Below are 13,100 nucleotides of genomic sequence, written 5' to 3'. Positions count from 1 at the left end.
CACACAGTACGGTGGAAGACAACTTGCTCTTTGTTCCAAAACACTTTTTTTGTTTTTGTTTACTTTCTTCAGCGGACAAAAGCGAAGAAGGCAATATAATTAATCCCATAAAACATCTAATTTATGGTGCCAGCGACATTCGTGTACTGCTGCACTGGAGTGAAAAGCGAACTGGGAAAGCAATTTTAATTGGTGCGTCTTTAAAGAATAAATAAAGAGAACCGCATTGTGATTTTGGAACTCTGTGATATTAAACTGCTTTGCTTTGTCAACCCATCCAGACTTGCTTGACCCCTTTTCTTTCTGTTACTTCAGTAATAATAATAATGTCTAGCACTTTTTCAGCTACAACAGACTTTACAAAGGTTAACTAATTAGAAATACTAATTACAAAAAAACCACCTTATGTTAAAATAACATTAATTATAGTTTGCAGTAACGGAAGCATCTTTCATCACGCAGGATCCCGAAGTGTTTTGCAAACTAAACTTCCCTGGACGTCAGTAGAGGCAGGCGGGGGTTCTATAGACCTGGAAGAATCACGAAGCCAAGGCACCAGTGGGGTGGTGGTGAGGCATATGGCAGAGGACAATGGACATTTCGGCTGAGAACATTGGAAGAAACATCTATTCTTATTTTTAACAAAATACCATGGAATCTTACTGTTCTCATAGAATAGGCAGGACCTCGGTTTTTAAGCGCTCATCTGGGAAAAAAGTATATAATAGACTTCATGGAATCTGGTTTCACACCTGCTAAAATCATGAGAACATAAGAATGGCCCTACTGGGTCAGACCAAAGGTCCATCTAGCCCAGTATCCTGTCTTCTGACAATGGCCAGTGCCAGGTGCCCCAGAGGGAATGAACAGAACAGGTAATCATCAAGTGATCCATCCCCTGTCACCCTTCCCAGCTTCTGGAAAACAGAGGCTAGGGACACCATCCCTGCCCATCCTGGCTAATAGCCATTGATGGATCTATCCTCCATTAATTCATCCAGTTCTTTTGTGAACCCTGTTATGGTCTTGGCCTTCACAACATCCTCCGGCAAGGAGTTCCACAGGTTGACTGTGTGCTGTGTGAAGAAAAATCCTCTGACAATTTTTTTTTGCAAATTTGCATACATTGTCATATATTTGCATAAATCCAGGTACAGACCATCATAAACAGATGCCTTCCTATTTTAAAGTTTAGCAGTAATGAATCCCAGTGGGGAGATATTTACACACAATTGGAGGGAGCACCTGAGAGGTGCAATATACTCTATTTAAATCCCAATAATTAAATAATTTAAAAAGCTGTCCTTGCCATTTTTCTTCTCTTTCATGGTGACAAGTAGTAGGAAAATGGATGGGTAGGAGTGTCTGTTAGTACTACTTAATTAACCCCAAAATATCAAAGGGAAATGCAGGAAGTCAAAACATTTAAAACAGTTGTGTTCTGGCTTCTTAAAATAAGTGGTAATAAGATATTAAGGTCATACACTGAAAAATCAAAAATCCAAAAAGTGCAATTTTTCTCCTATAGAACCGTTTGCTGTCTAAGTTCAGGGAACAACCCAGTAGCCCCAAGAAACCCCCCAAATGTAGCCCCAAGAAGTTGCCGTAGGAAAATTCCAGGAGGAAGGGGATTAAATGAAAAATCTGAGGCACGCATCCATTGAAAAAGATGGGAGAAAATATTCTTAGAATTAGGAATTGTGAGAGAGGCTGGAGCATCTGGATTTGGATTATCTAAATTAGGAGGGAAGTCAAGGAAGCAGATGATGATTTAGAAGCATTTTCACTCCAGAGCTATTTCTTAAAACACACAAATCACTCTCTGATTTCATGTGAATTCCCCCCGCACTGAGCTGGGAGTCCGGCATCAGAAAAAAATAGTGGATTGCTTGAGTTTCCCTGAATTAAGGGCCAAAAACTACAGGGAAAAACACTAGACTTGGCAGGTGTGTAGTTTATCTACCTCAGAAGGATGAAGAGCTGAATTGACCCTGTTGGCATGTAGATCTGTTGTTCTGGCAGTCTAGGTATTTCAGACCTGACTTAACTCTGTCACTGCTGTTGGCACATGCATATGTATGCCCGGTAGCTTTTATCCACATTTCCAATGCAGTATGCGTATGAATGAATGGAAAATCACACATCTGCAAGGCCCTGAATGATTGTGTTCCCATCTACATCCCTAGTTTCATTTTCTCCTTCTCCCCCTTCTCCTCGCACTTTTCTCCCTTTCACTTTACTTCTCCCTTTACCTTTTTGTTCCACACTCTGTTTCATACCTTCTATGAGGTTGCCTCTGTCTGAGACAAATCTCCCTTCTGGTCTGTGAAGCATCTTCTCTCTCCGCTTCAACTAACCTCTTCAGTCAGCTCCTGCTTACTCCTCTTCATTAATAATCCCCATGTACCTTTCCTCACCTTAACCGTTGGCAAGTACTTTGCCTTGTGCCTTTTTGTTTGTTTGTTAGATGGAAAGCTGGCCAGTGTAGGGACCAGCTCTGAATCTGTATGTGTAAAACACTGTGTACATTTGTGATGCTACTATATATTAATGTTATTTAATAATCACAAAGAAGGAGCAGGTACGACAGATCTTCCTTCCCTCTCTCTCTCCATGCAATCCCACATCTTGACGTGTGTCTCTGCTCTCTCCTCCGGGAAGTCTCGCTGTTACCAAACTTAACATGACCAAACCCTGGCCGCTTGACTCATTTTCGGTCATTGGGGATAACATTACATAACCATTCTCCCTGTCACCCATACCCTTAACTTAGGGATCTTCTTTGACTCCTCCCTTTCTCTTGCTGCATCTAGGCTATGGACAAATCTTTGCTGCTGCTGCACCCATAACGTTCCTAATACTTATCCTCATCGTGCTGTGTCCGCCAGGCCCTGAGCATCTCCCATCTTCCTTACTGTAACTTCCGCCCAGTCAGACTTCTGACACCCACATCCTTCCAGTCTGAGCTGCTGAAACACAGCTACTGAGAGTAGAGATCATCTCCCTTGCTCACTGCCCTGACCACAGGGAATCCCTCTACTGTCTCCTTCTTCTTTCCCTGCATCCAGTTTAAGCTTCTTTTCTTCACCTTCAAAGACCTTCCCAACTCTGCTGCCCCCTACCGGTCCACTCCTCTCTTGTCGCGTCGCCCCTCCCCCACGCCAACAATGACGCCAGCATTGCTTTACCCATGTGCCAACTTCTTACATGAGCATCCCATCTGCCATTACACATGGAAAGCCCTCCCTGCCTGAGCTGTAAGGGCACTTCCATTCCCTCCTTCACACCCCTCTCCAATGCCCACCTCTGCTGCCTACAAAAAAGCAGCCAATTCATAAGGGCTAAGCTGACACGGGGAGGGACTCGTTCACACTGTTTCTGGTTTTTTGTAAATGTATATATAAACTCTGCATATATTTGACTGTATTTCTCTTTCACCACCCTTTGTCTGGCACTTGTTTTCTTAGATTGTAAACTCCGTTCGGCAGGGACTGTGGTTTGCAGGTGGTTGGACAGTGCCCAGCACAATAGGACTTCGGGATGCCACAGCAATGTAAATATTAAATAATAACCAGGTACAGCCAGAATATTTGGGCAAGTTTATTTCCTAAATACATGGCTCAACAATTGTTTAATCCAGCTAGGAAAAGCAAGGCGATACAGTGTTTAGAATAGTGTCAAGTATCAGGGGGTAGCCGTGTTAGCCTTTATCTACAAAAACAACAAGGAGTCTGGTGGCACCTTAAAGACTAACAGATTTATTTGGGCATAAGCTTTCGTGGGTAAAAACCTCACTTCTTCAGATGGCCACCAGACTCCTTGTTGTTTTTGTAGTGTTTAGAATGCTGCCTGACCTGTCCTTAAATCATGCCTTTGTACTATGGGATTGCTACAGAATATATGGTAAATAGTGAGACCTGAGCAGGACAAGCTTAGGAGTTAAGACTCTATTTCTTTGTCTTTATAGATCTGAGTGAGACCCTGCAGCATTATTGTAACAAACATTTTAAATGTAACTTCTGTTTTTAGAGGCATTCGAGAACTATACAAAGAGCCCTTTTCATTGACATTGCATCAGACTTGTTGTAAAGTGAATGGCATCATTAGAGTTCTCTCATTAACATCATAATGAATCTGAAGGAATAGTGAGTGAAAATCCTAGCAAATGGAATAGAGTAGCAATGTATAGTAGTCTTACTATATACAACTGCATGCAGAAACAGGTTGACATTTTAACCTTCAGGCTGCTGTAGGTGCCTCAGGGTGTCCTCCTGCTGCATGCATTTGGCTGGCAACGTGGAAAAATTGTGGTCGACTACGGATTAAGGGCTGGGTTCAATAAAAACTGCCTCTGAAGCCCACACAAGGCTCCAAAATGGATTTTAAAAAATTGAATTCAGCCCTAAATGTCAGCCCTTTTGCTGCAGTTTTGTATAGTGACTGTATTGTACTGTGCATTCAGGTATACATATTTTATCCTTTTATAGCCAGTCGTGTTAATGGAAGCTCACCATTCATATGTTCTGAAAAGTCTCAATGAAATACATGGGCATTGGATTGAATCCAGATTTTGCATATAATAATGTAGTGTAAATGGATTGCGAATGTGAGTGGGAGACAAGGGGACCTGGGTTCTATTTCTCGTTATGCCATTGATTTGCTGTCCGACTGGTAAAGCACTTGGACTAAATTCTGTCACCCTTAATCATGATGAATAGTATCCTAACCTGCAAGCAGTCACATTGAAGTTCCTATTTGGGCAGTCAGGTATTATTTATATTGAGTAAACATGGCAGAAAGTGGTGCTTGGAAACATTTTTTCAGAAATGACCTTTGATTTGGGATTCAACTTTAGACCCCTGGAGCCTGATTTTCAGAGGTGCTGAGTACCCGCAACTCTCTTTTAAGACAAGTGGACTTGTGGGAAGTAAGGGCACCCCAAATTATAGGCCCCTTTTGAAATTTTGGGCTTCAACCTCTGTGCATGTAAACTAGTTTCTCTGCTGCAAAATTGGGAATAGTGACACTTATCTTTGTAACGTACTTTGAGATCAACAGATTAAATGCCATGTAAATGCTATGTATTATTCTTTGTTTTGTTTTTATGATGTTATACAATGTTACAGAGAACAGATTTTGTTCATAGACAGTAGCTGTTTATAAAAGTCAAACCAACTTGCGGGTATTAATTTTGTATGTTCTAAATAGCAGGCACGGTTAATTTACTTTAAAAACTGTCTGAAAAATTGTATTTTTCAAGATGAATCTGTTTCTACTCTGAGAACTACGCAGGAAGCATCCCAGCTCGTTCTTCTTTCCATGTGTGCTGCGTGTTTGTGCTCAAACACAGAAATACCAATTTGAAATGAAATATTGTTTTTAAAAAAGCAGGACCGAAAACTTTTATTCCAAATTTTATTCTAATAAAAACATGTGTCAGAAAAAGGCATCTGCGAGAGATGCTGATTTATAAGAAGTTATTAAATGCTAAGAAATCTCGACTTCTCCAAAGCAGCAGAGGGTCTCTTCCAACCTCTTTTCTCTAAGGACAAATGCTAAGTCTTGACATAGTGCCAGCATCAGGAGACTGCTCAGGGCAGATTAATGAGTAGATCAGTTCTTGGGTGCTTTCCAATGACAGCATAATCTTTTTCGGTCGCATATATTTGATTTTTAGCTGGTTCTCAGTCCTGAGTGAGACTGAATTACTCTTACTCTGTCCATGTGAGGGCACTCTAATGGTAAATAAATAAGATATAGTAACTAACAGATATAATGTAATCCTCAAGGCTAGTAGGTCGTGGGCCATACTTTCCCGGGCCATTGTTTCTTTCTCCAGGAAAAAGAAAGGCTTAACTAATATGCTACCAATGAGAATATGAACAAAAAGTAGTCTGTATGTTGTATGTTTCCCCGTGTCCGAGAGTTCCAAGTCACATGATAATTTGGTTTCATAGAGGGAAGTTGAAAGTGCACATTTACGGTTGGATTCTGTAGTCCTTCCTCAGCCAAAACTCCCAGAGACTTTAGCTGAAATCCCATCTGACTCCCACTATTCAATTTGAAGCGAATGGAAATTTTCGGCTTGAGTAAGGGTTACAGGAGCGAGCCATAGTATTATCTAGCAAGCCAGCACTTGCCCATTTCTGAAGAAAGTGGCACTCCGGGTGCATTCTGAAGGTATCTGACAGATGTTAATGATTTATTTTTCTTAATCGCTCACTTCTGCTGCCTGTGATATCTTTCTCCAGCCAGGCAGAGTTTAATTGCTCGCACTTCTAATTGCTGGGACCACATCCCCTTCTCCGCCCTCTCCCCATTCCCCACTGGCCTCCCCTTGGATCCTTGTCTTCCTGCTGGAGCACCGACCTGAGACACGCAATCCCAGTTTCTTGGAGAGAAGAGGAGGGGGAGGGGCCAGGCGGTGTCTCGGGGCATTGTTCTGTACTCCCGTGCCAAGAGAAGTAGGTGAACTGGGGAAAGTGAGCTGAGCTGGTGCCCCTTTCAGGAAGTTTGCTCTCTCACTCGCTCGCTTTGCGTTTGCACTGGGAGGCAGATCGCTGCCTGGCGCTGGCCCTGGAGTCCCCGCTCCTGCTTAATATTCTGCCTGCTCCGTTGATGTTGTGCTTGGCTCCTGTGGGACTGCAACTCACGGCTTGAAACCGGAGCCAATTTTCTGTCTTCATCTCACAGTGTTTTGACTGGAGGCAGATCCAGTTCAGTCCGATCGGGGCTAGTGGAAACAACTACCTAAGTCTCTCTGTGTCTTTCGCTTGGGAGCCGGGGAACAGAAAACAAACCCACCACACACACACCCGCGCGCGATGTGGCTGCCGAGGCAGGACTGCTGAGCAGGAGAGCATGGGAAGCGAATGAACTGATTTGTTACATACAATCTGTGAGCATCGTTTGGATCTGCTCGTTTGATGTATTTCCAGGAGGAGGGGGGGGGGGGGGAGATCTGTGCATGTGGGAGGGGGATCTCGGGAGAGAGGAGGCAGGGATCCTCCATGCGTGTGATCTGGTCACTCTTTTTTAGTAGAGGGGTTTTTCCCGCTAAAGGATGAAAAATGTAATTTTAAAAGGCACCTGGATCAACAGACCGGGGGGCGGCGGGGGGAGTCGGAGAACAATAAGCCCTGGAATAGAGAGAGCTGGAAAAAGAGACGCTCCAAGCTGGACGCACCCGCTGCAGCAAGACAGAGACTACACTGGTGTGGACAAGAGAGTTTGGGGGCTGCGTAATTACGCGGTGAGAGAGCGACCGGCTAGGCAGTGGAAGGAGGGAAAGACAAGGATGGCGAAGAAGTGACAGGTCCCTCCTGGAAAGCCGTGCTCCTTCTCTGCGGTGCCGGGGGACTCGCCCCTGCCCAGGGCTGCTCGGGCTGACCTGGCTGTTGTGTTCTGCTTGCAGGTCTCAGGCGCTCAGCGATGACTCTGGTGCTGTCCATGCATAGATTCTGCGATCCCATTGTCTCGGGGGGAGCTGCCGAGATCGCAGAGTACCAGACCCTGTGGGAGTCGCACTGTGGCAGCAAGACTAGCCCCTCGGATCCCAGCCAGGCTCAGCAGCAGGGAGACAGGGCACCATGTCATTCTCTGGCAGGTATGGCTCCCTTCTGCCTCTCTATGGCAGCGAAGCGAGTGGCCAAACGGTGGGGGTGGGGTGTCAGTACCTTACGGGGAAAGGATTCTGGGCAAAACGAATGTCATTTGTGTTGTATTGACTATATTCAAGAAGCCAGTGCTTTTTGGCAGAGAACTGGATCCACTCGAACCAGCTTCTACATGCAGCAATTTATCTTGCACAGCCTTCATTCATCCTAAAGCAATGTGTGTGTGTGTGTGTGGGGGGGGGGAATAGATGGCTACATTAAACTGACAGTAATTTCAATTTCACTATCTGTGTAAGCATATGGATAGATTGGAGGAATGTGGCCCAGGAAATATTATACTACAGTCACTCTCCAGAGGGATAAAAGTCATACCGTTCTGGCTAGTTGTCATTTCTTTTCTATGGATCTTAAGGAACCCTGCACATAACCGGTTATTATAACAAGGCATTTGTCATAAATACATTTCGTATTGGCCAAAACAGGATGGAGATGGTGTCTATTTTGGTGCGGGGTGGGGGAAGAGAAGGGGGTCCAAGCATGGCCATCTTTATTTAGATTTTTGTGAAGATAAAATATTATAAAAAATTGGATTCTAACTATTCTGGGTGCCAGTTAATAAAGTATTGAGTAATGATGAGTGATGCTATAAAATGTAGTTGTCCGAAGATATGTTACCTTTTTTATCATGAAAGGTAGAAACAGACTCTTACCTTTTGTTGAGTATAGCTGATCTATGCTACAGTCAGTTGTATTTTTACATGTCCATTTCTGGCTTTACACTAGGACACAAAATGATCAACTTCTGAAAAATTATTTTAAGCTACTAAATCTTCTTCCAGGTGTATGGAATATATTTAGCAACTGTAAAATAAAATTTCTTCTGTAACTCATGGTCCCTGGAATCTAAACATGATGCACTGGCGAATGCCACTACTTGTTGGGCTGCTTGTAAATTCAGAATGAAAGTTTTATTAAAGAAAAATATACAGGGAATGTCTAAATATGCCAAATACACTAATGTCCTATAGTGTCTATCAGAATGATCTTCAGTTGCCCATGCTATTGCATCATATGAGTTATTAATTAGTAAGGTAAAAAGTTTATTTTTGATCACTACAAATATATATAAACAAACGTGGTAGACTTATCCTGTAGTGAGAAAGGAAATGAACAGTATTTTGTTTGGAGAACCTCAGGCAAACCACATGTCATTTGTCATATCTGATTTATTACCCACAGGATCACATTACAGGGGAATTTCAAATCCTATAACAACATCCAAGATCACATACTTTAAAAGGAAATATGTGGAAGAAGAGGATTTTCATCCACCACTCAGCAGCTGTACGCGTAAAGTATGTTTTTTTAATAGACTTTTTTTTACTGAGCGTTTCAGATACTTAGTAACACTTGCTTGACTCATTTCCAGAAGTTGAAATACTCCACCCAGATGAGGAGAATAATCCAGCTGTTTGCATAGAAACAAATAGTTCACACTTTTTTGATTGTATTTTATTATTGTCATCACATAGTTTAAGAAACAAAGGGGTTTGTTCAGCTATAATAACAGTAAATACAAACATTCGGAATAACTTACTTTTCACACATGTTTTATTCATAAACAGTTAAACTGTGTTTACAGAGGTTACTCTGGAGCTTACACACCAAAAATGCATAATGTAAATTTAACAAAAGTAAGCTCCAGGCTCTCCCATTTTTTCAGTTCTCTTTTTCCAGGATTGCTAGGCTCAACATACCCCACCGTGGGTGTATAAATCCTACAGGGAAACAGAATTATTTGAAAGGGGAGTATATTCTACTCCAAAATTTAATCTTACTTATAAAATAAAAACCCTAACAACTCAAAACAACAAATTAAAAACCCAAACAACATCTTTCTTTTCTAGAAAGGGGCCTAGGTGGGGTTATAGATTACAATTGACACGCGACCACATACATTGATGTTTAACAATTCATGGGAGATTTTAGAAAACTGTTTATGCTCTTCCTCATTAAGCGCTCAATTCTGCAAGGTACTGAGCTCCCTGCCCTGCACCTTGCTGGATCATGGCTGATTTCTCTGGCAATGCTACATTATACATTTAGTATCTGAGATCTAGATAAACTTCCCCCAATATATTCTTTTATTGTAAAATCTGTTTGAATTAGTGCTTGTGAAAGGAACCACTTAGACAGCCCTGGAGATTGGAGTCTTCTCTCTGTCTATGGAATAGTTAAAGCAAGTGTAACACTGGTTGTCATCAGTGGGCAGAATAGAACCTCTGGAGCTTAGTGCATGAGTCTCTATCGCGTGAGCTAAAAACCACCTGGCTGTTAGCTAAGGCTGAAGAGCAGACTCGTACTCTCTCTCTCTAAGTTGTCTTGGTGCCACTAGATGGGACAGAACACCACACCCAAGAGGTGTGTGGGTGACACAAGGACAGAGGCAGTGCAAGCTTCCCACAGAGCCTTGTAGTGCATCTCATCCTTTACCCAGAGAGGCAAACGTTAGGGGTGAGAGGATAGTTCAGTCTCCCATTCATACCATGGACTACTTGCTGAGGAAGGATCCCCGTTATGTTGGTGATTTCTCTGGACAGCTTCACACTTGGAAATGCAGAGCAAGTACTAAATCATTTCAGAAAGACCCCAGAACAGCCATTACAGAGTACCAATTTTCAATTGTGTGAGCTCTGGGAGGAGGTTTGGGTGCTGGGTGCAGGCTCTGGGCTGGGACAGAGGGTTGAGGTGTGAGAGGGGGTGCGGGGCATGGGGCTGGGCCGGGGATGAGGAGTTTGGGGTGCAGCAGGCAGACTGCCCTGGAGCGGGGTGGGGGGCCAGAGAGAAGGACTCCCCCAGCCCTCTTCCCGTCAGCAGCAGTGAGCTCTGGGGGGGGGAGGCCCGGGACCCTCCCTCCCCGGCCCGACACTCACCCAAGTCCCTGCATGTTGCTGCTCAAGAGGTCCAGCCAGGATAAGCCCCCCGCCCCCTCCCCCCGAGTCAACTCGGAGTTGCCTGCTGGGGGGAGAGGGGGCTGCCATGAGCCTCCTCCCTCTGCAGATGTAGCAGCCGCCTCAGCCTGCCCCTGGCGTCGCTCCCTTGTAGCTGGCAGCGGCCAGCGAGGGAGCGCAGTGCAGAGCGGCAGGGATGTTCTGGGGAGGCGTGCGGGGGCGGCAGGCAGAGCCGGGGGATGCTCCGGGGGAAGCGCGCGGGGGCGGCAGCCGGGGCCGGGGGAGAGACCCAGCCCCGAACATTGGTGGAGCCGGGCCCCCCAGGCCCTGAATTTGCTGGAGTCTGGGCACCACGGGCCCATATAACTTGCCGCCCCTGCAGATGGTGGGAATTAGAGCAGCCTGTGTGATGTGTTTCTCCACTCCTACACAGATTAAATTCTGTGCTAAAAATGGAAATTAGTTAATACTCCTGGGAGTAACATTCACTACCCCTCTGCACTTTGATTCCCATAGTAGGGGCCACAGAGCAGAGCCCATGGCCTCCTGGGAGTAGTAACCTGACCATGCTGCCAATGCTGAGAAGGAAATCCTGGCAGGAGCCTAGAAGGGAGAGCAAATCTGTGTGCTTGTGGCCAGGGTTTTCCATAAATCCCCAGCCTCTTCTAGTTTCCTGACCTTGTTCCTGCCCAGCCACATTCCCACTAGACCCAGGGATTGTTGGGTGTAGTGCTCAGCTCAGCAGCTGCACTCCAGATGCCGCAGTGATATTTGATTGTTTTTGCCACACTGCCAACATTTTTCTACACAATAGCGCGGTAAACGCTTTTTGACTAATAGAGACTCCTCATTGTGGAGTAGGGAAACCAGACAGCAAGTGTGAAAAATCGGGACGGTGGTGGGGGGTAATAGGAGCCTAGATAAGTAAAAGCCCCAAATATTGGGACTGTCCCTATAAAATTGGGACATCTGGTCACCCTATTGTGGAGGCCTATTTCATTGGTAGTTCTGACATTTGTTCCATCTGCACTGTTGTTACTGGCTGGCCTTGCTATCCTTAGCAGGCCTTTGGTATGGAGGGCATGCAGGAGGAAGCCACCCTTCAGTCTGGTGGCTTTGGTGAAGCCCAACAGTGGCTAGGGCCTGATCCCTGCTCTATTCACATAAAAAACCACATCAGCTAAAACATTTCAGCAAAATTGCACAGTAGCTTTACAGTTTACACAGGATGCAACTAAAGAGCCAGTTGTTCACACCCAATGTTTGGTCACTCTAAAGCCTGGACTTGTGCATACAGATAATGTTTGCCTACACATATCAAACACTTAGCTATTTGTCTCCCCAGTATGGGGGCACATCAGACATTCTGGCCATGAAAAATAAGGTTCCCTCAACGCACGGGTGCACAAATTCAGAGGCCAAGCTGAGATCCCTAAGGAAATTTGGGCCACCCAAAATGTTAGCTGGATTTACATACTGCCGATAGGGTGCTTAACATTCTTCTTATTGCATAAAGCAAAACACTCTAACCCCTTTTTTTGTCTCTTCTGTCTCTTTCGTTTTCAGACAGTTTCTGTTTTTGAGGAGCGGGCACACATTCTTTACATGTCTTTGGAAAAACTGAAATTTATTGATGATCCTGAAGTCTACCTACGGAGATCCGTCCTCATAAACAATTTAATGAAGAGAATCCATGGAGAAATTGTCATGCAAAACAACTGGTGCTTCTCTGCTTGCTCTTTTGGTGGTCCCTCATCACAAGAGTGGTTTATGGCTCAAGACTGTCCTTATAGAAAACGTCTTCGGATGGCAAAAGAGGAGTGTGAAAAGTTCCATACTTGCTGCTTTTATCAAGAATGTGGCAGTCACTATTTAAATTTACCTTTCTCTGTTAATACTAATGGGGAGAATTCTTCTTCCTCTTCTTCCTCCTCCTCCTCTTCCTCCTCCTCCCCTATATCTTTGCCAAGTTGTTCCCACCAGGTGGATTATGGCATCGGCAGTGCCCCTGTTTACAGGCGTGATGACCAGATTCTTGCTAACGAAATATTCATTACTAATGCCAAGTCTCATGGTAATCAGGAAAAGGCAAAATTAAATGATGAGAAAGGAGATAACGAAACTGATCGAGATGGTATCACTCTAAACTGTGAACCTATGAAAGGCGACCTTGCTCTTGAATGTAAAGGCAAATTTTATGATTATTTTGAGACTGGATGTAATGACAAGAGCAACATAAATGAATCTTGGAAAAAGTCCTTAAGGAAAAAGGAATCTTTACCAAGTAATAAAATGTGCTGCAGCAAAGGAAGTAAAATATGAGCCATCTTTTTTGCTGTAACTTTGAAGCATGCACAGCATGTTATCTATCAAAATTTTATTTTGAATGGATTTTTTATAGTTTTGTACAACTGATACAATCATGCCACAAACATTGCATATAGTTTTAAATGACTGGAGAGCAGATTGCATAAAGCATCTGTATGATCTGCATCAGTGAGCTATTTATAAATATGGAGACTTCATAAAGAGC

The 13,100-nt window shown here is 44.0% G+C and overlaps 1 protein-coding gene across 1 annotated transcript; it reads left to right on the top strand.

Moving 5' to 3' along the window:
• The first annotated feature begins 7,431 nt into the window (after positions 1 to 7,431).
• Positions 7,432 to 12,889, top strand: SERTAD4 (SERTA domain containing 4). The gene is made up of 3 exons (XM_065400289.1): positions 7,432 to 7,606; positions 8,856 to 8,971; positions 12,134 to 12,889. The coding sequence occupies exons 1-3, from the start codon at positions 7,432 to 7,434 to the stop codon at positions 12,887 to 12,889; spliced, it is 1,047 nt and encodes a 348-aa protein (XP_065256361.1).
• Positions 12,890 to 13,100: the final 211 nt, after the last annotated feature.

The sequence above is a fragment of the Emys orbicularis genome, chromosome 3 (assembly GCF_028017835.1).
Source record: "Emys orbicularis isolate rEmyOrb1 chromosome 3, rEmyOrb1.hap1, whole genome shotgun sequence".
Classification (NCBI taxonomy): domain Eukaryota; kingdom Metazoa; phylum Chordata; order Testudines; family Emydidae; genus Emys; species Emys orbicularis.
This window is presented reverse-complemented; position numbering and strand designations above follow the sequence as displayed.

Excerpts from the sequence above, each read along its gene's own strand:
- SERTAD4 (XM_065400289.1), top strand. The coding sequence starts at position 7,432 with ATGACTCTGGTGCTGTCCATGCATAGATTCTGCGATCCCATTGTCTCG. Across the intron at positions 7,607-8,855 it reads ACCATGTCATTCTCTGGCAG|GATCACATTACAGGGGAATT; the intron begins GTATGGCTCCCT and ends TATTACCCACAG. Across the intron at positions 8,972-12,133 it reads TCAGCAGCTGTACGCGTAAA|ACAGTTTCTGTTTTTGAGGA; the intron begins GTATGTTTTTTT and ends TTTCGTTTTCAG.